Below are 22,446 nucleotides of genomic sequence, written 5' to 3' on the forward strand. Positions count from 1 at the left end.
AATTCAAACTGAGATTACTCCAGAAATAACCTCCCTGAGATGTCCAGATCTGCAGTATCAATAACCACTAGATGGCAGAATAATCAATTGTTTGTGATTTATTTGCACATTACACTAGATGCTACAAACAAAACCAATCCAAAGTAAATTTTTTTCTAATTTTTGTTTGAAATTGGAAGACAGTTTTTATTTCATGAAAATAAGAACACCCGCACGCACGCACACAGCATACACAGAAACCCTATAAACTGGGGCTTCTTTCTTTAAGTTACATGCTATATGTACTTAGAACTTATAACATTTATAGCTGGACAAATAAATTGTTCTAATTGGCTCACCCAAGGAACTGCATACTGGAAGGCCCCAGTGAAATGATGCGGCTAGCAAGCCCCTCCCCCTCCACCAGTGGAGGAGGTGTGGTTAGTTTCTGAGGTTTGACCAGGCGGCAGGTGATGCGTGTTGGTGCGGCGCAGGTTCGAGGAGGGATGATCACTCGCAGGCCGTGGTGTCTGCTCCCTCGCATGGAGCCTCCTCGAGCATCCACCATGAAACTAACCAGGAAGCTGAGAGTCGAAGCAATATATGGATTAAATGGAGACGTTCAGATCACTGCATTTCACTCATTTTCAACTATATCACTGTAATCAGTAATGACAAAGAGCAGCAAATAGGTCAGAAACTCCACAACCTATTGGTGAGGGGAAAACGATCAATTTAATAAAACAGACATGGATGATTCTGTAGTGGGAACTGTCTGTTTATGTTTCATACAGAGTTACATGTACCTCTGACACCAATTCACTGTGTGAGTGCCCTTTTCATTTCATTGTCCCAATATTGCAGGGTAGGACAGGCCATCTGGAGTGGCCAGTGAGTGCAGCGAGAATAACACAGAAAATATTCAGAAAGAACCTCCTGCTGTTTGATGCTGAAATTAGACATGCAGCTCAGACAGGTGTGTGTGTGTGTGTGTGTGTGTGTGTCAGGCAGGGTGACTCTTCTGATCTCAGGAGTCAATCTTTTCCTCCTACCACCCTCACTTAATACTCGGCTCTTCAGATCCTGACTCATAGTTCTGTGCATAAATTATGACTAGGCAGACTTCATAAATTAATATTATGCTGCATTAACCTTATGGAGCTTTGTTGGAAATAAATGTATTACATTATTTATGAATGAGCAATATGAACGAAGTGTAAACATGGAAACAGTCAAAGTAGTTTATGATCCTTAAGTAACAAACATGTATAATTTAATATATTATAACATCAGTGGTCATAAAAAATGAAGGAAGAGTCTGCAGCATTAACTGTGGAGCCATATTTTTGGATTACGGACATTGTGAATATGCCTTCCTGGCTTATATATCTGTATTTTTTTTACTAAATTATCATTTATGGAAACTGATAGTTGTGATGTCCTTGTATGTGTACTTTTCAAACACCTTTGTAAATCTCATAAACTGGTCTTTATAATAAGATTGATAAGGAACATCACTGAAAATGAGGATTAACATGCAGCAAAATGTTTCATTATCTCACCCAGTGTGAATAGGACTCGCCACAGGGCTGACATTGTCTGAGGTTTCTGTAGCCGGACTGCTTGGGATAAGAGAGTCTTCATCATATTCCTTTGGCAGGGGGATGGGAGTGTGCTGAGGTCATGCAGGGAGAAAAATGAAAGGCAGTGAATAACTGAGCAGCAGTAAAATAACCATGACAGAAGCGATTAAGACAGAGCATAGTAGGAGGGAATGACAGACAATAGATAGAGAAAAAGGTGAGAGAGGAGAAGGCGATAAAACAAAAACAGCCCAATGAAAGGAGTGAGAGAAAAGAGAGCAAATGACAGGTGGAAACAGGCAGAGAGTAAACCAGAAAAAGCTAAGAAATTCTAAAAGAAAGGAAGAAATAAATGTCACATTATGCATTACTAGTGTAGGCAAGCTCTGTCTTAAAATGGATAAAGAAACAAATGCTTGCAAATTGTAATGCATCCTCTAAACATTATGAGTTAAGCCTACCTGATCCAGCAGAACAGTCTCTGGGGACACACAAGGGATCCTGGGAATAGCAGGAGAATATGGCCTGTGGGAGAGGAAGTGAGAATAATGTCAGACAAGAGAACATGGTAATAATGATTATTATTCTGCAATTGAAATCCTAATAAAAATCATTTTATCTCATGCTGTTGCTTCTCATAATTTAAGACAAAGATCTATGATGGTAACTCACAACATTTATTATGTAAGGTATTGAAAATAAATCCAAACCAGACAACACAAATGCAAAACATGAGAATACAATGACTTACGTGGTACCAATGCCACCCTCAAAGTCTCTGAGGGTCTTCTTTGGGGAGAGGAAGTCATCGTCCTGGTCCTTGAAGTCATCCAGCTTCAAATAGCGTGCCCCATCCATCCCGAGCAACTCGTCTCCTATTGGCAAAAACGGAGAAGTCAGGAATATGGAAAAGGAGCAAAGAGGACAAACATGAACACTGGTAAAGAACATGTTACAAAGAGCACATACAGAATTAAGAGAGAAATGGACAAGACCAGGAGAGTACAGGGCATAATGATGCTGATGTCATCTTTTGAGTTCTTCCACTCAGTCTTAAGTTAAGCTTTCTTTAATCAAGGCAAAAATATGCCAATGGTATTCAGTTTTCACCTATGCATTTGGACTTGTTTTTATGATTTTTATGAGTGACAGTATCTTGAGCTGTGGTTGACCTCTCCACTTGAAACAAAATACTTATCACTTGATTCAATTGTTTGTAAGTAGTAATCGTTACACCACCATCCTTCCCGTCCCTTCACCTTCATGAAACCACAGAAAAAAATGGCCACAAAACAATCTCAGATATTTTAGTCGAAGCAATGGAAACCGACAACCAGAGCCAATGGAAACCAAAGGAGTAAAAGAAGAAGACTGGTAAGACAGTGAATATTAACACAGTTTAGGACACTGCATGGACGGCAGACTGCAAGGCACCTTGTGACAGCTTTTTTAGTGAGCATGCCCATTAAAGATGAAATCACATGTGTGATGGTTGTTTCTGTGTAGGAGAAAATACCTCAATTATTAAGGAGGAATGATATTGAAATAATAATCAGAACAACAACAGTAAACAACGAACCACTTCAAAATTTAAAGACAATTAACCTGATCCTACCGACTAGGGTACCTGCAGACCCAAGAGGTATATTTTTTGTCATATCTCTCAGGTGCTTTATTCTATTATTCCAATTTTCAATGCTCCTAATGACTTGATATCATTGTTTTCTGTTTTAATTAGTGCTTTTTAAAAATAGTAATAATTTAAAGTATCACACACTTTTGGGAGAGTGGGGCAACTCTGTCAGCACTGTACTTGGAAAAAAGCTATGATTTGTATTAACCTCTTCCACTCCCGCCCCCTTACCAATACACCCATTTTTTGGAGGTGCAGCTCAGGGCTGTGTGTCATGTTTTTCTAGTCATAAATCTGTAATAAACAATGTGTTTTGGTTGGGCACCTATTCATGGGTTTAGAATGTATAAGGGCTTAGAACATTATTATAGATTTAATGGCCATTCCCATGTTCAATTATGTCTCTTAACTTGTTGCAGCATTTTTTGGGTTGATACTATTTGTTACACAGATTTAGTGAAAAATTTAACATTTCTGACCACTCAACATTTGATAAAAATGGTCTAAATCCATCCAAAACACCACATAACAACACTAAGACCTTGAGAAACACCATAGAAAGACATCATGCTGTGATTTGATATCAAAAACTTTTGACGTTTAGAGATTTCTGTAAGAATTGCATTTTTTGGCAATTGCATGGCAAGCATTTCTGATTTTGGAAATTAGTCAGAGACACCCACATTGTCAATATACATAGGAACGCCATACATCCTCTGAATGCCACAGATCTCTAGTTTGTGGATGTAAAGTTTCATGAGGTTGTGATTATCCTGGAGGTCACAATATGTCATTTAATAGAGTGCAGTCATGTTTCAAGAAAGGGTCACAACAATTAAATAGCTTAAACTGAATGCATCCATAGAACCCATTCCCATGCTGATATCTTAATTTGAAAGATCATATGATCCAATGGCAGTTTTTCCCTCACCAAAATGTAGCGTAGCTTTTTAGTGTTATTTATCCCTTTTACTGACAAGCTAGGCTAACAATGGATGCCTTAAGCCTTCTAGTTTCATATGATATCAGCATCTTCACTGTAGCTTTAAAAGTGAGGGTGCTACAGCCTCTGAAAGACAGCTGTTGTCCTCAGGGAGTGGAAGAGGTTAAAGAGAGGTATAAACTTATATTTATGCAAATTATCTGAAAATCTCCTAAAATATATATTTTTTTCATCAATTGACATTTATTTAATAACTAATAATGTTTTGGGAAGAAATAAGTTAAAATTTTGCTATGTGGTTGTTAAAGTAGTTTGTTCTTGGGCCTCCCAGGGACCCCAGTTGGTGGTATATTAAATATGTTGGTAGGATGAGGGTTAAACACAAAATTACAAGCTGTTCAGAAAAACAAAAGAACATTAAAGAAGAAAAAAGTAACACAATTACACACGTACAACAACATCAACACAATAGATTAAAAATGAAGCTTGTGTGTAAAAATGTTTTCAAAATTTGATGTAAAAATTACTGATTTGATTTCATTCTGAGATTCTTCTAATCAAAGAGATGACTGCATAAACAGTAACTATGTGTGTTGTCTGCAGGAGAGTGTCACAGCTGTGGAACAGCGTGTGTCTAATCAGCGTATTGATCAATTAGGCTGTAAAAGGCACGAGCACTCATCTTTAATATGGTTGGAGTAACAGCAATTCTGAATTGGAGGGAGCTGTTTGTCTATTTAATGTAGAAATACTGTAGTTCTGTCAGTAATGAGTCAACGGACAGATGTGCATTGAAGGCTGGTAAAAGGAAAAATGCCGTGACTACATGCTGATGAATAACAGACACATTTTTTTCAAATAAATCTCTGTAGAAGAGATAAAGGAGGAGAGAATAAGGACAGATACGATAGAGATGGAGACTAACAAACAGGGCTGGAGTTGAGGGCAGAGTCACAGGAACTGATTAGAAAGACAATTAGTGACGCACATAGAAAATGAGACAGTGCAATTGCAATGAAGGCACATGTTCACTAGTTACTGGGCCGGACAAGGCAGATATAGACACAATCCTACCTAACGTTAGCTGGGCAACCCCTACAAAACAAATGGAAAAGTGTGTTATAAACAGTCATAAACAGTTTATATAAATCATGGTGGTAGGCTACTTCGATACGTCAGTGTACCTCCCATACAGTCTTCTTATACCAAAATAGCGCATCAGACCTGAAAATTAATAATCATAACTGTACAGTTGATGCTTTTTCTATAATTATCTCAGATGGCCTACCTTCATCCTCTGAGACATCCAAAATCTCATCCACTGTCTCAGGAAAACTCATCCGATGTTTCTCTGTAGTTATCTGTGAGGAGCAGAAAGAGATTGTAAAAGTGACATGTGGCAGAGACAGAGGAAGGAGCCAAATGGAAAAGAAAGAGGGGAAAATAGTTTCATTATTTTGCAAGCAGATGAGGGAGCTGAACTTATCCAAGACAATTATTTTATTGAACACCTGAGCCATGGTGTGTCAAGGCTACTTCTTTGATGTAACCATGTGAGCCATGTGTGATGTGTTGCTCACCGCAGAGACAGACTCCTCGGTGACCAGTTTCAGCACATCAATGACAGAGATGTAACCCAGCCGCTTAGCAATGCCAAGGGGAGATGTCCCATTCTATACAGAAAAATCGCAATCATGCAAAACATGTCCAGATTTTTCATTTTGTAGAAAAGTATACAATTAAAACCAGATAATTGTCAAGACATGCAATAATGACAGATAGCTTTCAATTTTCATATGATCCAGGGTTTTTCCGCCCCCCTGTGGACTAATAGACAAATTAATTAAAGACGTAAATATTGCAATACAACAACAACAACAAAAAATAGTACATATTATTTTGTGTTCAGTGTAAAGTTATGGAAAGGTGATTCCTTTCCATGTGAAATTAGCAATATGTTGCTTTAATCAGAAAATAAATCTGTTACCAACAGGTCAAAATGATTGTGAATGTATAATACGGTATCATCAGCATATGGGGTGAATGGTGAATGGAGGCAAGGGGATGTTCTTAGCTGTTAATTATCTTTACTATCACCACTGCTGGGTGAATCTTAGTTCTCCAAGACCTTCCAAAGGGGATGATAATACAGTATTACACTAATATTACAATGAAAAGTAGATTAACCACCTTTTAAATTATGTCATAGAAAACATTTAAATGAACTGAAAAAACTGAAATGACACTCTATGCATCTTTCCATTACCTTTATGAAATGTTACATTTCTGATAGAATTGACAGTTAACCAGTAACTTTAATTGGGAATTCTGTCTTTTACTGATTTTATAAAAATGATGCCCGTTAAACTATTTTAATCATTTCCTGAAACAGATGGAAAGCCAGAGAGTAGGAATCATCTAAAAGGTGATATCAGGATAAGATATTCCACAAAGTGTCTCACCGATGTAATCTCATTGGGCTGGGCTCCGTGTTTCAACAACAGGGTGACTATATCAGTATGGCCCTGCTGAGCGGCCTGGTGCAGAGGGGTGTAGCCCATCTGTAAAAAACACAAAAGAGGGAGAATGGCTGAGACAGATAAATGGATAAACATAGAAAGCAGTGATTCCATCCAAGATTTTGGCAGCTAATGGTAATACCAGTGTTGCTCCAGCCAATCTGCTCATACTGGTTAGCTAATTGCTGATGGTTAAAGTGTGTTGACAAAGCTTCATAGTACTAAAAGCAAGCATCAAACAAGTAAACACAAAAACATGAAGTTAATCAAACCCATATTCAGTACATGTAATCTAAAGCCATATGGATAATTTACCCTCGTCTTGCTATTCACATGAGCCTGTTGCTGCAGAAGGAACTTCACCATCTTGATGTTGCCATAGTGACAGGCCACATGAAGGGGTGTGTAGCCCATCTGAGACATGGGGAGAGAGAGACAGATGGTTGTTGTTCAGTAGCTTCATGAATCCCTATTTACAGGCTGGGATATTGTCTAAACGTGCAAACTCTTACAAACATAAACATGCAAAATTGTAAAAAGGAAGCAAAAATAAGCTCGTTATCAACTTCTTAATTCACTGCCGCACTTCTGTTAGTATTTGACTCCTCTATCAAAGTGATTATGAAGACCAAAAACTATGAAAACATACTGTAGAACCCAAAGACTCATTTTTGACTGACCTGCAGTCAAAGCTTAAGACGTATATCTGCAACCAGTGTCATCTTTTAAACTCACCCAATAATACCTACTTTAACATTCTTGTACCAGTGGAGGCTGAGGTCTTACCCGTGAAGCAGCATAAACAGAGGCTCCCTGTTTAACCAATGTGTCAGCAATGCCAACATGACCCTCCTGAGCCACAAGATGCAGAGGGGTCAATCCACTCTAAAAGACAAAAAGAATGGCAAACAATATATTTTTATTTAAAAGTAGTTAACAAATAGTTTCATGTTAATTTCTGAAGATGCGTAAATCAATTTTCACATTGGAAATGATGAAGTTTGATGTACTCTAATAATACCTTGTTTCCCAGATTTACGTTGGCCTGTTTAGAGATGAGCAGAGCCACAATGTCAGGCCGTCCCTCCTGTGAAGCCAGGTGCAGGGGCGTGATGCCTTGGAGGGACTCAGAATTGGGAGATGCCCCATTCTGCAGCAGACAACTGGCCACCTCCATCTGGTTCTGCTTTGCCGCTATGTGCAGGGGAGTGTAACCATTCTATGGAGGGAAACAAGAACATACAGTACAGAAACAGACATAGAGTGGGCTCAGATTTTCTTAACGCTGTTCAGGACTAATTTTAGATCAAAAATGCTTTTGTGAGAGTTCTTCAGAAGACAAAGACTGTCATGTGAATTACTGCATGTGTAAGCATCACACACTCATTTGACCTGTTTCGGTTTGTGTGTCAGCGACGGGTTGGCATGCTGTGTTGGCCCTGCCTGTGTGATTATGAGCGTGCCGCACACACACACACACACGCACACACACACACAAGCATCTTACTCGAGCAGTGCTGTGTGCAGATCCTCCCTTGCTGACCAGGAGTTTAACAACATCCAGGTTGTTGTGATGGACGGCCACATGAAGGGGTGTCAGACCGTTCTGTTAAACACACACATTCACATGTACACATATATAAACCCACAGAGAAATACATACACAAAAACACATAGAAACATGTACATATGAAACACATACCATGATAATCTATCAATCTATCAATCAAGGTCAAGCTTTCAGGCTGTTCTGCGGTTGCTGTGTTCTTCACAGCCTTGCAAAGAGTGCTTCACTGTTTTTGTGTACTTCAAGGACCTAAACTACAGAGAGCACATATTGTCTCACCTTCCCAGCTGCGTTAGGGTTTGCTCCTCGCTCCAGAAGGAGCTCAGCTACGTCCACCTTTCCATATTTAGAGGCCACATGGAGGGGAGTGAAGCCTTTCTGCTCAAAATAAACAAAATGAGCAGAACCAATATCAATTTAAGACAAAGTCAAAGTCAAAATGTGTGAACGAACAAGGAGAAGGAGGAAAATAAGCAAGTTAGGTCACAAACATAATATAACCCATGTTTTCCTTTGCTAACATATCTAGGGTCTAATAATACAAAATGTTTTCCTTTGCAATGGCTTCTACTCTACCTTTGTCATCTTGACTTGCTGTGCTCCAGCATCTAACAAGATTCGAATTGTGTGGATGTGTCCTTCCCGTGCAGCGATGTGTAAGGGTGTGTGGCCTGCAGTTGTAAATGAGTCGGGGTTAGCATTGTGCTCAAGAAGCAGCTTGACGAGCTCCTTGTGGCCCATACGGGCCGCACAGTGTAGGGGTGTCTGGTCATCCTGAACAGAGAGAACAAGAAGAAAAAGGTTTAATTCATGTCTTAAACACAGAATCAGTTACCATGAAGTAGTGAGAAATAAACTGACAGTACCTCCTCAACTATTACTGATTGGCAGATACAGTTAACACATACAAACACAATATGTTGAGGGTCCTGATGACTAAAGCCAGACTGCACAGCTCATACCTTCGCCTTGGTGTCCACTTGTGCTGCGTTCTGCAGCAGGAACTGAGCAACTTCACAGTGTCCTGCTCTGGAGGCCATGTGGAGGGGAGTCTCCACTTTCTGGTGTGGGTAAATACAGACAACCAGTCACTCAAATTACATAATAGTACACCACTTGTATACGTTTGTAAATAAGGTTTTCAAACCATTCATCAATTACGAAACACACCTGTTATATTGGTAAAACAAGTATACCTGGGCATATTCTTAGCTATAAAGAAACATGATTTGATATTTTAATTTATGATCAGTTTTAGAACCTCTGGACCATAAAAAAAAATCCATTTAAATTCACCTTGTGTATGTCAGGGCCTATGATTCAGACCAGTCTTGTAATTTAGTAACACAATTCATTCTTATTTTGAAATATCACCCTTGACAGCACTTACTGTTTGCTGGTGGAATAGAAACCTAATTAGTGTAGTGACTATGAATCTTGAAAAATGAAACTATTCAAGTAACTCTTATTATTGACCTATGTGTCATGTCATTCATCTAACAATGCTGGAAAGTGATTTAACAGAATTAAATTAGGAATTGACTTGATTTGGTTTGTAGTGTAGAAAAAGGAGTTCTCACCACATTGGAAGCATTGGGTGAAGCTCCTCTCTGGAGCAGATTCTTCACTATGTTCAGATGGCCCATGAATGCTGCTACATGAAGAGGAGTGAGACCAGACTGTACACACAAGCAAGATAAAGAAGGTCATCAGGGCTCAATGCCAGACATTCTACTACATTATCCACATCTGACTGACAGACATATGTGAATTAGTGTCAATGGCTCTAGTTGTTTGGACAGTGGATATCCCCTAATGACAGTTTTTTGAATGTTTAAGATAAATGCCACTGACATCAGACAGAATATAAATGAATTCAAAAATGTAGAACCTTTTTCATAATTTCAAAACCATAAATTCTACTCATCCTGCCATTACTTGACCTTAAATCTGAATGTAGGAAGCAGTAAATGAAGACTCAAAATGCAAACATATGCTTGTCACAAAAGCTAAAGAACAATTTATGAATGCCTCTTGTGTGAGAATTCTGTTTACACCGGAAAAGTGGAAAATGTGTAAACTTTTAGACTTTCCCTCGTGGTCACATTGTCTCACCTCTGTGACAGCTTCTAAGGAAGCAGAGTGCTTAAGCAGCAGGTCCATGGACCGCATGTGGTTCTTCTTGCAAGCAATATGGAGAGGTGTGAAGCCATTCTGGAGACAAAGTTCAGGATGAAAAGTTCAGGATGAGACAAAATGTGTGGTCCTACCTTTTGTAAGTAAGGTTGTAAAGTTGGCAAGTGTTTAAGTCCTGAACTCGATGATCTTAAACTCCATCAAAAAAATGTTAAAAAGTTACTCACCAGAGCACGTGCATTGGCTTTGGCCCCCTTGTCCAGTAGGACTTTGGCCATGCGATGGTGACCACAGTGGGCTGCTACATGAAGTGGGGTTAAATGGTCCAGCGTGATATCATCAATCTCGGCATTGTATTGCAGTAGCTGCCTGACACAGTCCATGTGATCCCCTTGGGCTGACATGTGGATGGGGGAGAGACCATTCTGCAAGAGACGTGAAAAAGGGGACATAGACAGATGAAGGAAAAGAGGAGACAGAGGAGAGAAGATGCTGCCAAAATGAAGTCATGCGTATGTATAATGTTATACGTAGCAGTCAGTCAATAACATTCGGTTTCGGATGTTCGGGAAAGCAGAGTTCACAGAGGAGACATAACACGCTGTGGTTAAATTACTTGCAGATTATATAACTGGCAAGGAATATTGTGGCTATAATATCCGCTAAGTATGCACTTGTATGAAGCTCAGATCTCAGATGCTCAATTAACAAACACATGAGTCAGATGTTTTGATTCTACAGTAACTCATTTGCACAAGTTGGATGCAAGTGCCAAAGTTTCAATGAATCTGGCCTAAATGCCAATTTTATGATGTCCTTGGGAGCAACATTAGTTATATAACAGAGTCACAAAGTCAAAATTGATAGTTAATCTGATGATCAGTTATGATTACAGGTCATAATGGCTAAAAACAATCAATGTGACTGCAGTGTTTCATTAAATTCATCTACCTTGGTTTTAGCCTGGATGGGAGCACCGTGTTCAAGCAGGATCTCAAGGATGCGGACATGACCATTCCTGGCCGCACAGTGGAGAGGAGTCAGCTCATCCTACAAAGACATGAGTGACGTAAGAGACATCAGGAGAGTCATTAGAAACGTTTAGAACAGCATAACAAACAGAAATGAACGAATCAGCAGGGAAGAGAACAGATGGGCGAAGCAAATATTGGGATGGCATTAAGCATATATAAGTGACAAAACGCCAGGCTGTCTTTGAGTGTAGACAGAACAACGCTCAGTACAAAACATACAAGAACACAGCAGCAAATAGCACACATCAGAGTGGAGAAGAACCGTATAGCACCTTAGTTTTGGCATCAATTTGTGCCCCTCTGTCCAGCAGTAGTCTGACCATCATCACATTGCCTCTCCTGGAGGCTATATGAAGAGGCGTGATGCCATTCTAGTGAAGGAGAGGCAAACTATAAGTCAGTTTTATCACACACAGTTTGTAATTGTTGCATGAAGTCTCCATATTACTTATATATGACAAGACAAAAGTATAATGTAAGCTGTTCTGTTAAAAACAACAAAATGTGTAAAAAAAAAAATTAAAAAAAATAAAAAAGTGTAAAAGCTAATATTTCTCAACATTCTTCCTCAGCACACAATGTTTCAACCACAATCATTATTCCTTTCAGGTACCATTTGTGACATTGCAGCTGAGATACACTGACCTTGGGGGTGAAGTTTACATTGGCTCCTCTATTAAGCAGCAGCTGTGCAACACTCATGTTCTCATAGTGTGCTGCAATATGGAGGGGTGTGAAACCAGTCTGCAGAGAAAGCGTGAGAATAGAGTTAACATTATGATAATAACTATCTATTTATACTCATATAAAATGGACAAAGTGCATGAAACAGATTAATCAACAGTTTGAGATATAAAGCTAAAAGACAAATGAGTAGCACAAAAGATTTTATTGTAGAGTGCTTTGAAGATTATTTTGTAATGAACAGCCTTTTCGCTTCACTGATAGAGTATAGTAAAGTTGTTTTTTCTTTCATTTTAGCTGCTTACTGTATATTGTTTTAGTACACTAACTAAACCATTACACACAATCTCAGTGAGTGTATACCTTGCTGAGAACATCAGCGTTTGGGTCATTCTGTAAAAGCACTGCAGCGGTGCGCGTGTCATCGTTTCGTGCAGCAATGTGCAGCGCAGGAAGGCGGACCTTGCCCTTCGTGCCATAGTTGATGAGCAGTGCCACAACGTTTTCATGGCCCTGCTGGAGGGCCACTGCCAGAGGAGTGAAGCCATCCTGAGGGGGAGGACAGTGAGTTAAAGAGATAGAGAGATAAAGGAGAGGAGGAAGAGAGTTCAGGGAGGGATTGAGCAGTGGTTAAGAATATGGTACAAAAGGAGGAAAGGGAAAGAACGAGAAATGAATGGAGAAGAAGGAAGGAAAAGGGAGGAAGTGAATTTTAACATGGAAACCTAGTTTCTCAATTTGTGGTATATAGAGCATATGATGGATATTTAGACACATACCTCAGTTGGGAGACTCTGATTGGCACCGTTCTCAAGTAGGAACTTTACCACTTCTAAATGATTCTCCTGTGCTGCCATGTAGAGAGGACTGAACCCTTTCTGTTTGGGTACAGATTATATACAGTTACATAGATACAACACACAAACACACCCACCTGGGCCTCGAGCCGTTTAACAAGATGTGACATCATCAATTATCTGGATATATAAAAGACTTTAAGACTCTGCTAATCATGAATAATTACGATTATTACTGTAAATAATTAGCAGGTGTTTTTTTTTTTAACAAAGACACATATGTACACATAACTGTAAATATGCTGTGGATAAATATATACATGTGTCACATGTACATTACAAACAGACAAACACACAAATAAATACATACAAACAGAATTCGCACACTAGCTCATACACTCTTCCCTTTTTCACAGCTAGCAGTGACTCACAAGTGACTGGGCATTAACGTTGGCACCATAGTTGGCGAGCTCGGCCACCACTTTCTCCTGCCCCGCCAGCGCTGCAATATGGAGAGCAGTGTTCCCTTTCTGGAGGTCACACACGCAAACACACACATACACACACACACACACACACACACACACACACACACACACACACACACACACACACACACACACACACACACACACACACACACACAAAAGCACACAGAAGAAGAGAGATGCAAATGAGAGTGAATAAGAGCACATTTGTGACCTAATGACCTATGTCTATACACTGAAAATGCAACTGAAATAATAATAACTGTGTATTTTTTCATCAAGTAAATGAGATAAAAAACTTTGATGATGAAGGCAGCACCGTGTTGTCCAAATGCTCATTTTAGGGACTTAAGTAACACAAGCCAGGTACAAACTGGCTTTGCACGAACACTGCACATACAGTGCATTTAAGAAAAAAAAGAAATTTAGTAAAATACATTCCTAAAGATTAAACTGTACCATCAAGCTTGATTGAAAATTCAGTCCATCAAGGTCTGACTTCCTATTCAATGCAGAAAACCTGCAGATAGTTAAAGCTACTGTAAAGGCAATCTTTTATATATTACATACTTAAAAGATTGTGCTATTGTTGCTGAGAGGCTTATCGGTAATCTTAGTTACCTGTTGAGGTTGCTGTGGATACAGGAATGTTAATTTAACTTACGGCTGCTAGTTGCTGTAGTCTCTACAGCTGCAGTTCATCTTAACTACAAATGGCTTAGCCAAAGCTAGGAAAGGTATTAGGAAGGTGTGACAGTTTAAATGCTTTATTGATTTCATTATGAAATGATACTTAAGACAGCATGCATATAGAGAGAAGTACATACTTTAGTGGTAGTTTCCAGCTCAATGCCAGAGTGTAGTAGCTCCAGGACCATTTTGACATGACCTTCTTTAGAGGCCAGGTGTAACCCGTTGAGACCATTCTTAGTGAGAAAACAGAGGGATTTAGTCACACACTAGACACACATGAATACACATAAAGGAGTTGTCACCAACCCACATTAAAGATTTGTTGTAAGAAACTGTTGAACCTTTGATTAAATGTAGGATTATCTGGATATTAAAGCTACAGTAATTCTAGTATAATGATTAGGATTATTATAATCACAGTCCAAATTAACTGGAAAATAATACCACATCTCTCAGGGAAACTTAATGAATTAGACTGTCCTCTGACAAGTTAGTACTGTATAATAATACACACCCATGTAGAGCAATGCATCATCCTAAAAGAATTTGCTGGATAGAATCGAGATTTATTTAATACATCTTTATATATTCATGCCAAGGCCATTGTTGACCACCTTCGGCCTTGTCCTCTCCTTGGGCTTGACTGTTATGATCTTGGCTGCAACCGTTGACAAAGTATCTCATGACCTTTCAGAACTGACAAACTTTGCTATTGGTGTTGAGGTCTGAGGAACCAGAGTGTGTATGACCTCTTCTTTTGACCATCATCAAACTCCCAAGTTCATACTCCGTCTGTTTTAAATACACCCTCTTTACTGATGAAAATGGAGGAACGAAGAGCAAAGGAAACACACTTTGTGCTTCAGTCTTGTGCCTTTGTGAGCTCTGCGACATATGCCCAATTTTCTCCAGCTGTGCAGGGTATCACTCGTCTAGTTACTGTATCTCTAAAAATAACCGAAGAACCCACAGCGACAGCAGGGGGACTCAGTTCTGACAAAAAGCACAGCCTGGTGAGTCTGATGAGTAAGCAGCATTGTGTCTCTGAGCTGTGGATGGCTGGCAATGCATTGTCTCTGAAAAGTCTGAGCTCAAAACCAGCCTGCTATAACCAACCTGGCCACTAGGAGTCTCAGTGGTCCACACTGTTCTCGGGCTTGCCACCATACTGCAGTGTCACTCAATTCAAATGGGTAACACGCTCTATGTGAGCATGCGCTCAGTGATGGGAGACAGTGTATCAGTGCTGAATGCACTTGCTGTCATATTTAAAATGTAGTATGTGAAAATCTACTGTCGAGTTTACACTCATTCCACAAACAAATTATGCACATTTATGCACAGAGAGTCACAGGGATAATTGCAGGACAATAGTTGGTAGTTAGGTAAATTTAGATAAAGAGAAAGAGAGGGTGGTAGAGGCCGAGAGAGAGCACGAGAGCCTGCCGAGTTGCAGCTATAGCAAGGACGGTTATTGCTGCAGAATCACATAAATCACCTATAAAAATACCATCTCTGCCCTTGCCTCAGTCCTCAGTAAAAAGCCATCAATATGATGGTAAACAGAGCGGCGGATGAAAAAATGAATCGTATAAAAACACAAAATTTAGGGTCTTGAATGAGAGAACTGATTGTTGTGTTCAGGGCACGTAATTATTGTAGATTGTATCAATGGTAATTATTTATTGATCACAATCTTAAAGTGTAGATATTAAAGACCCTTGAAAATGTACATTTCATGTTTTCCTCTTTCAATAGTCTATCTTCCCTTTTTCTTGCCCCATCTCTCTCTCTGGTGTGTGTGTGTATGTGTGTGTGTGTGTGTGTGTGTGTGTGTGTGTGTGTTGCTAGTAACTGTATGTGTCCAAACCAAACACATTCACATATGCACATCTGCTGATATTGCCTGTATTTGCTGTGTTATAATCATGATGCAACAAGGTGTAAGAGAGCAGACAGCGGGATTTAAGATTGAGGGGACTATAATCTAATGTAGTTAATTATTGATGTACACCACTTTACACAAAGATAGAGAATCAGAAGGTCTAGGAGTCGTGAATTTTTAATTTTCTTTTTGGTTCCTTTATTTTACACCCTCTGCTGATACTGCAGAAAGGCAGTCCAATGATAATATGGTGACGTTATGTGGTGCATTCAAAAGGTCCTCTTAGCATTTTAGCCAAGACTTTGTGCTTATCTTGGTCTTACAAAAGGTGTGGCTACCATGGGGTAGTCTCCACATGTACTATATTATCTCAAAGACTGTGGTTACTGCCATGTTGTGATATTTTATGCTCTGAGAAAATGATAGCTAGAAGGCACTGAGCAAGGGGACTAGTGCAAACAGACAAAACTCTACTACTTTTTCCAATATGCTACTCCTGGCCGTGTAATGACTGCATTTGAGGGTGGTTTCGAGGAAAAGTGGTGTGTAATGAATTTCACTCTCCTACAGTACATAAAAAATATGATCCAGTGGAAATTTCTCCTGCGAATCATTAACTCAATTCAATAAAGTTCTCTAGCTTCGGTCTGCTGCCATTGCGTAAAATGCTTAGCTTTTTCATGTTTCCCCACACACTGAGGAGTCATTGCTTTGATGGATAACTTCATCTCAGACCTTGTATGATGTATAGTTATTAGACTAGCCCTATCTCATTACTATTAATGCAGAGTGATATTTATCTCTGTTAATATTCAAGACTATTACATCTACATTTCACTTTTTATTTCACTTTCACTGCAAAATTGATTTTTCCTCTCATCTAGTCTGATCTGTGTTTCCATGCAAGTTCAAATGAAAGTTAAAATGCCAACACAAATATAGCAATGTAGCAACAAAAACTTTAATTTAGTTAAATGCTTAGAGAAGGTACTCCTTTGCATGCTACTATTTGTGTTAATCACTGTGAACACTAACTGAATGTTGTAATTGATTTTCATATGGGCCATGATTTAATTTACTGTTTTGTTAATTGGAATCTGTGGGTGGTAGTTTTTCCCACTGACACACAATACGTGCATACACGCGCATACACACACACAGCTGCTCTCATAACTTCAGTGAAACTGTCTTACTTGATTAGATGTGTTGATGTCAATTCCATGCTTCATGTGGTCCAGAGCTTTGTCCAGGTTCCCTGAACGAGCTGCACGCAGGAAGCTGGTGGATGCATCGGCCTGCAATGAATAAAGAGGAGTACTGTTAAAAAAAGAGGAGAAGAAGAGATGAGCAGAGGAAAGGGGGAGAGCATGTAGGTAAATACAGATCAACACATGTAACCCACCACCAAAAGTTACAAGCTAAAGAAAACAACACACACATCAGCGTACACAGGTAAGACATACACACAGATGCTATAAATACACAAAGATAAATGCTCAGCATCAACTGTTCCTCCAGCGTCATCCACTAGTCCTTGATATCAGGATGGAGTTACACTAAAAGCCCCAGTCTGCTATATATCTGAATTCATTATAATAATAAAACCATCACTTTAAGGCATGACACAAGGTTATATGAGGGAAAAGTGATACTACACTCATCAGCTCTCCTGCCCTTTATAAGAGGCTAAAATGTCAGACTTCTTACTGTCGAGCTTCGCCCACAGTGCGAGTTTGGTAGGCGTTCATAGCCCAGCACATGCACTCCGCCACGAGCTCTGCCGACTGCCTGTCTGATCTTAGAGGAAGACTCCTGTGGTTTGTGTCTCGGAGCGTGCCAGTGTTTGTACGCCCACCTCTGAATTCATTCATCAGGCAATAGTGTAGTACGGCTGACCTGCACAATGAGATGTTTCCAACGCCCCGAAGAGGAAATACTGCCCAACGTGCCGTACTCTTGACCCTCCTCTCCACTCCTGTCAACGGCAAAATGATATATCTGTTTGAGCCGTTGTTCTCAAGTGGTTTAATTATACTGGACTGCTCTCTCTCTCTCTCTCCTTGTATGTCTTATCTGTGCTGACGCATCAGGAGCCAATGTTCTTTGTTTCTACGAACCATGCACTCGATTAGATTTTATCTCCCAAACAAATAGTATTATTTGCTCTTTTGACAGCCTCCCTCACCACTTTCCAGTCCAGTTTTCCCTTTCCTTTGATTTTTGCTAAATCAACACCCTATTTATTCCCATTATATGCGTAATTAAATGTCAATGTTAGAATCTATTAAGTAATCATTTCCCTTACCTTTTATTTGATATATCAAATTGACTTTTTAAAAAAAAAGAAATTAGGGTCAAGCATGTGATGAAGCACTTTTAAACCAAACCAAGTAGAATATAGTGAATTATCTTACTTTGAATAGACTTTACAGTGAGCCACGTATACTAATATATTATTTTTTTGTAGAAACTAAAGTAGGTCTGTCTACTCTTGGAGTAGTTTTTGGAGTCACTTAATACTTAACTATCACAAATAGCTGTCCTTCCACTAGTTTAACCAGTTTAGATGTAAATCTGTTGGAGTGAAACATAAAGCTTTGTGGCTGATATTTAAATTAAGTGATATTTGTAGTAAACTGACCTACATTTAAATATATTGTAAATACCATGCAGTGTGTGTAATAGTTTGGTGTGTTGGATGCAAGAGAGAGATGATTTTTTTTCTTTGTCTTGCGTCTGAACAACAATATGATCCATTCTCCATCTCTTACTTTCAACAACATGAAAGTTAGCTGGCAGTTCTGACATCACTCAGCCTGACTTCAAGGAGTAAATGTAACTGACAGGAGCTGGTGTGTTGCTACTCTGTTTGTTTTAGTTGTTTGTTGTATGCAGAGCTCCTTATGAATATTCTCTCATTTAAAAACTGGCATATGAAAAGAAGAGTCAACCTGCAGCGGCTTGTTAGTTGTCTAACTTTTTATACTGTACATTTAAGAACTTTGCTGAGATACTGATAGCTTTAGAAGATACCATTCACTTGTTTTTTTCCAGTACTAGGCGAACAACACTATTGTTTTTTTTTCAACCTCATATAGCGGCTTTTGAAGCTGGTGTGACACTTCATTCGCCGAGTGTTCAGCTGCAAGTAGTTACGTTATGACTTTCATTCTGCACCCTGAAGCCATTTCAAAACTTAAAAAAGAAGTTTACTCCTTTTATGTGTCTCGTCTCTTGCGCAACGACGTGTACTGTATTACTCATTACACCCACCACCTGCATCCACCCTCCTCCTCCTTGTGACTCCATGACTCTACCACTTCATGAACCGGTGTGTTTTTAATGTCTGCTGGTCATTTTTTGTGTGTTTCTGTGTGTGTGTGTGTGTGTAACGCTGCATTAGCCATGAACTAATCACATTTAGCAGAAAATGAACAATCTTGCAACACCTTCAAAAAAACTCCTACGCCTGGTTTATGCTCATTTTGCTGTCAGACAGGAATCCATTTTCTTCCTCACTCCGCTACCATCTCTGCGGTTTCTTCTCTCTCTTTTTTGCTGTTCTCTTGCTCCCTCTTTCATGTATGGTGAGACGAGAGCTGTATGTCCACTTTATATGTAATCGCTGTTCCAGTTACACCTAATAATCAGATTACTGAAACCTCTCACTATGTATCACACTGCTATACAAATGCTCTCTGCCTGGCCTGAACATAAATCAGATTTTCTTTGTCCTGCTGCCATTTTCCTTCCTTCTCAGTCTCATACATTCTACTTTATCACCGCAAATTATTTATTCCATTACTATCAAGCTTTTTTGGGTTATTTGAAATGGTTAATGAACTAACATGTTTGGCAGTAACTGTTATTACTGTCACAAAAAAAAATATTTTATTATGTATTGTATTTCCTCTTTTTTAACCATTCTTTCGACTTAGTTTGTTGATTGTTTCTTTACTGCTTTTCACAGCTTTTCTTATTAATCTATGTAAAAAAGAAAAGAAAGGATTGTTAAAATACATTTTAGTTACATATCACTCTAATTCAGAAATATCAGTAATAATAACCCTATTTAGAGACTGCACACAGTTGAATCTTGATTTGCTCTTCCTAGCTATACTCAAACAGATCAATACTAAATCAATAACATAATTCAATAACACAAGATGTGTCCAGAGGGAATGCTTTGAACATTACACAAGTGCTATTCTGTGTACGTGGGTTCTTAGATGGACATGAAGAGTCCGGCACATTGTATTTCATGTAATGTATCGCCTAAGGTGACAATTAAGAATAATGTGTTAATAATGTTTGGTACGACAGGAGATACACTGATTGATCATCATCATGCTCACAGCCATTGATCCTATATGAGCTGATATTGTGCTGATTTTACATTCTCATAAAGGACAAATGTGTGTCTTAAAGTACATTTTAATCTCAGCTTCAGACTTCATGATTTTATTCAAGGGGGGGGGGGGGGGGGGGGGGGGGTACATCTTTTATTGCTTGGCTTTTCCATTTTAAAACAAAGCAGTCAAACCTATCAACCAGAAGCAACACTTTGTGGTTCTTCCATATGCAGTATTTTTAATGATCCTCTCATATGAAAATTGGTCACGAAGAAAAACTAAGGTCACACAAAGCCTAAGTGACTCACAGCCGACAGCACATCCCACCAGTCTGAACTACAGGACAACACACAGACAAGAGGAAGTCGAAAGGAGACACACAACAGCACTGGAAAAGCACGAATGAGCGTGACTAGAAACTTGACACGACAACGACACAGCACTTTCCCTCAACAGGGTGACCACAGTTACAAGAAAAGAAGCAAAAGCAACACACAACTACCACCACAGTGCAAAAACGGCATATTTAGTTTTATATAAAGTTTTAAAGTCAGACCTTTATCCAAAAAGGAGAAAATCTGCCAGTGGGGTAATTTTATCATTATCATGTGATTATTATTATTTCATTTGATCCTATCAAAACTGAAATATTTAAGAATTTTGCTGATTCATGAATGTATTTTTCACTTGTAGGAACATGGAATGATGAAATTGTGATTGTAGTTATTAAGATCCCACACAGCTGTGACACAAGTAGTCAAAGCTGGATGTTAGATGTTGTAGCTGGAAGGTTTCCTAACAAAGAAGGGTTGGATGTTGTTTGCAGCTAGGAAACCCCACTGCAGCTCGTGAAGTGGAGGAAATAAATGCAGTGTTCACAAGGATGTATACAAACATCATATTTACTCTGTTATTTAAGAGCCATGTTTCTGAGGCTTCCACCAACCTCTCAGAAGCCACAATACTGACCTGATGGACAAGGCCGCGCTGAACCATATGAGCCTAGAAGACAACACACACCAGCCGAGACAACACCAAGACAAGACCAGACAGTTAATGGCAAACAAACAGAAATAAAACAAGAGCAACGCTGGTTAAAATGAACCAACATGCTGTCATTGTTGAAATTATTCACAGATTGTTCACAGATTTAACACTGATTCAGAATTCATCCTGATTTTGATTCACAGGTCAGTACTCAAAGTTTATTGAGTTTATTTAGCAACATTTTTTAAAGACTTATAAGCATGAAAAGCGTGCACACACACACACACACACACACACACACACAAACACACTCTCTCACCTTAAAAGCTGCTATTTTATCAGTGATTACTTATTGCTTGCAGGTCATATTTTCAGTTGGGGTAAAAGTATATTTCCTTTTAACTTTGTTCCTTACTTCCATCTCTAATTCCTTCTTTTCTTTATTTCCCCTTACTTACTTTCTTCCTTCTTTCATTACCTACTTCCTGCTTAAATTCCTTTTTTACTTCTTTCATTCCTTCTTTCCTTCCTTCCTTCTTTTATTCCCTGCTTTACTTCATTCCTTTCTTACTTAATGTTTTCTTACTTCCTTCTTTTGTTACTTCCTGCTTTACTTCCCTGATTACTTCTTTACTTCCTTCTTTTGTTTCCTGCTTTTCTTCCTTCCTTCCTTGTTCTTTACCTTTCTGTAAGCCTGATGTATGTTTCTGCGTCGGAAAGACGGCGTAGCTACGCCGGTGCCCCGACGCCGTTGTGCACCTTTCAAAGTTCTGCGTCGAGGGAACGCGTTGCTCTGCAATTCACCGCCATGCAGCTAAAGGGTGTGACTGTGTGTGTGTGTGTGTGTGTGTGTGGTATCCGTATTCTTGTTCATCTTCCGGTCACAGTAGACAATGGCGACCGAGGTAGAGCGGGTGTGTTTGGGGTTGCTCATCGATATTGAAGCACAAATGATTTTATTGCAAATGTTGAGGCGCAGGCGACAGAAAAAACTTTTGCGGAGGTGGTCTGTAGAAAAAAAACGGAAAAAGCAACTGCCGGGCGTAACTGACGTTTTGAGCGGACCAATCACAGCCCTTGTGGTCCGCGTTGCCATGACGCGTAGTTAGGATTTTTTCGAAGTGCACTTCAGGCTACGGCGTAGGGGTCCGCGTCGACGCAGAGGG

The 22,446-nt window shown here is 39.3% G+C and overlaps 1 protein-coding gene across 1 annotated transcript in view; it reads right to left on the minus strand.

Moving 5' to 3' along the window:
* Positions 1–22,446, minus strand: part of ank1b (ankyrin 1, erythrocytic b) — a 69,150-nt gene that overhangs the window by 17,963 nt on the left and 28,741 nt on the right. Inside the window, exons 2-28 of the mRNA XM_062434909.1 lie at positions 21,200–21,295; positions 17,135–17,236; positions 14,191–14,289; positions 13,307–13,405; positions 12,858–12,956; positions 12,442–12,627; positions 12,040–12,138; positions 11,667–11,765; positions 11,312–11,410; positions 10,588–10,785; positions 10,340–10,438; positions 9,805–9,903; positions 9,187–9,285; positions 8,801–8,998; positions 8,504–8,602; positions 8,165–8,263; positions 7,679–7,876; positions 7,444–7,542; positions 6,973–7,071; positions 6,601–6,699; positions 5,719–5,811; positions 5,427–5,499; positions 5,213–5,233; positions 2,314–2,437; positions 2,024–2,087; positions 1,542–1,654; positions 339–563 (exon numbers count right to left, since the gene is read on the minus strand). Coding sequence (XP_062290893.1) covers positions 339–563; positions 1,542–1,654; positions 2,024–2,087; positions 2,314–2,437; positions 5,213–5,233; positions 5,427–5,499; positions 5,719–5,811; positions 6,601–6,699; positions 6,973–7,071; positions 7,444–7,542; positions 7,679–7,876; positions 8,165–8,263; positions 8,504–8,602; positions 8,801–8,998; positions 9,187–9,285; positions 9,805–9,903; positions 10,340–10,438; positions 10,588–10,785; positions 11,312–11,410; positions 11,667–11,765; positions 12,040–12,138; positions 12,442–12,627; positions 12,858–12,956; positions 13,307–13,405; positions 14,191–14,289; positions 17,135–17,236; positions 21,200–21,295 — 3,077 coding nt within the window. The remainder of the gene's footprint in view (positions 1–338; positions 564–1,541; positions 1,655–2,023; positions 2,088–2,313; positions 2,438–5,212; positions 5,234–5,426; positions 5,500–5,718; positions 5,812–6,600; positions 6,700–6,972; positions 7,072–7,443; positions 7,543–7,678; positions 7,877–8,164; positions 8,264–8,503; positions 8,603–8,800; positions 8,999–9,186; positions 9,286–9,804; positions 9,904–10,339; positions 10,439–10,587; positions 10,786–11,311; positions 11,411–11,666; positions 11,766–12,039; positions 12,139–12,441; positions 12,628–12,857; positions 12,957–13,306; positions 13,406–14,190; positions 14,290–17,134; positions 17,237–21,199; positions 21,296–22,446) is intronic.

Source organism: Scomber scombrus, chromosome 15 (genome assembly GCF_963691925.1).
Source record: "Scomber scombrus chromosome 15, fScoSco1.1, whole genome shotgun sequence".
Lineage (NCBI taxonomy): Eukaryota > Metazoa > Chordata > Actinopteri > Scombriformes > Scombridae > Scomber > Scomber scombrus.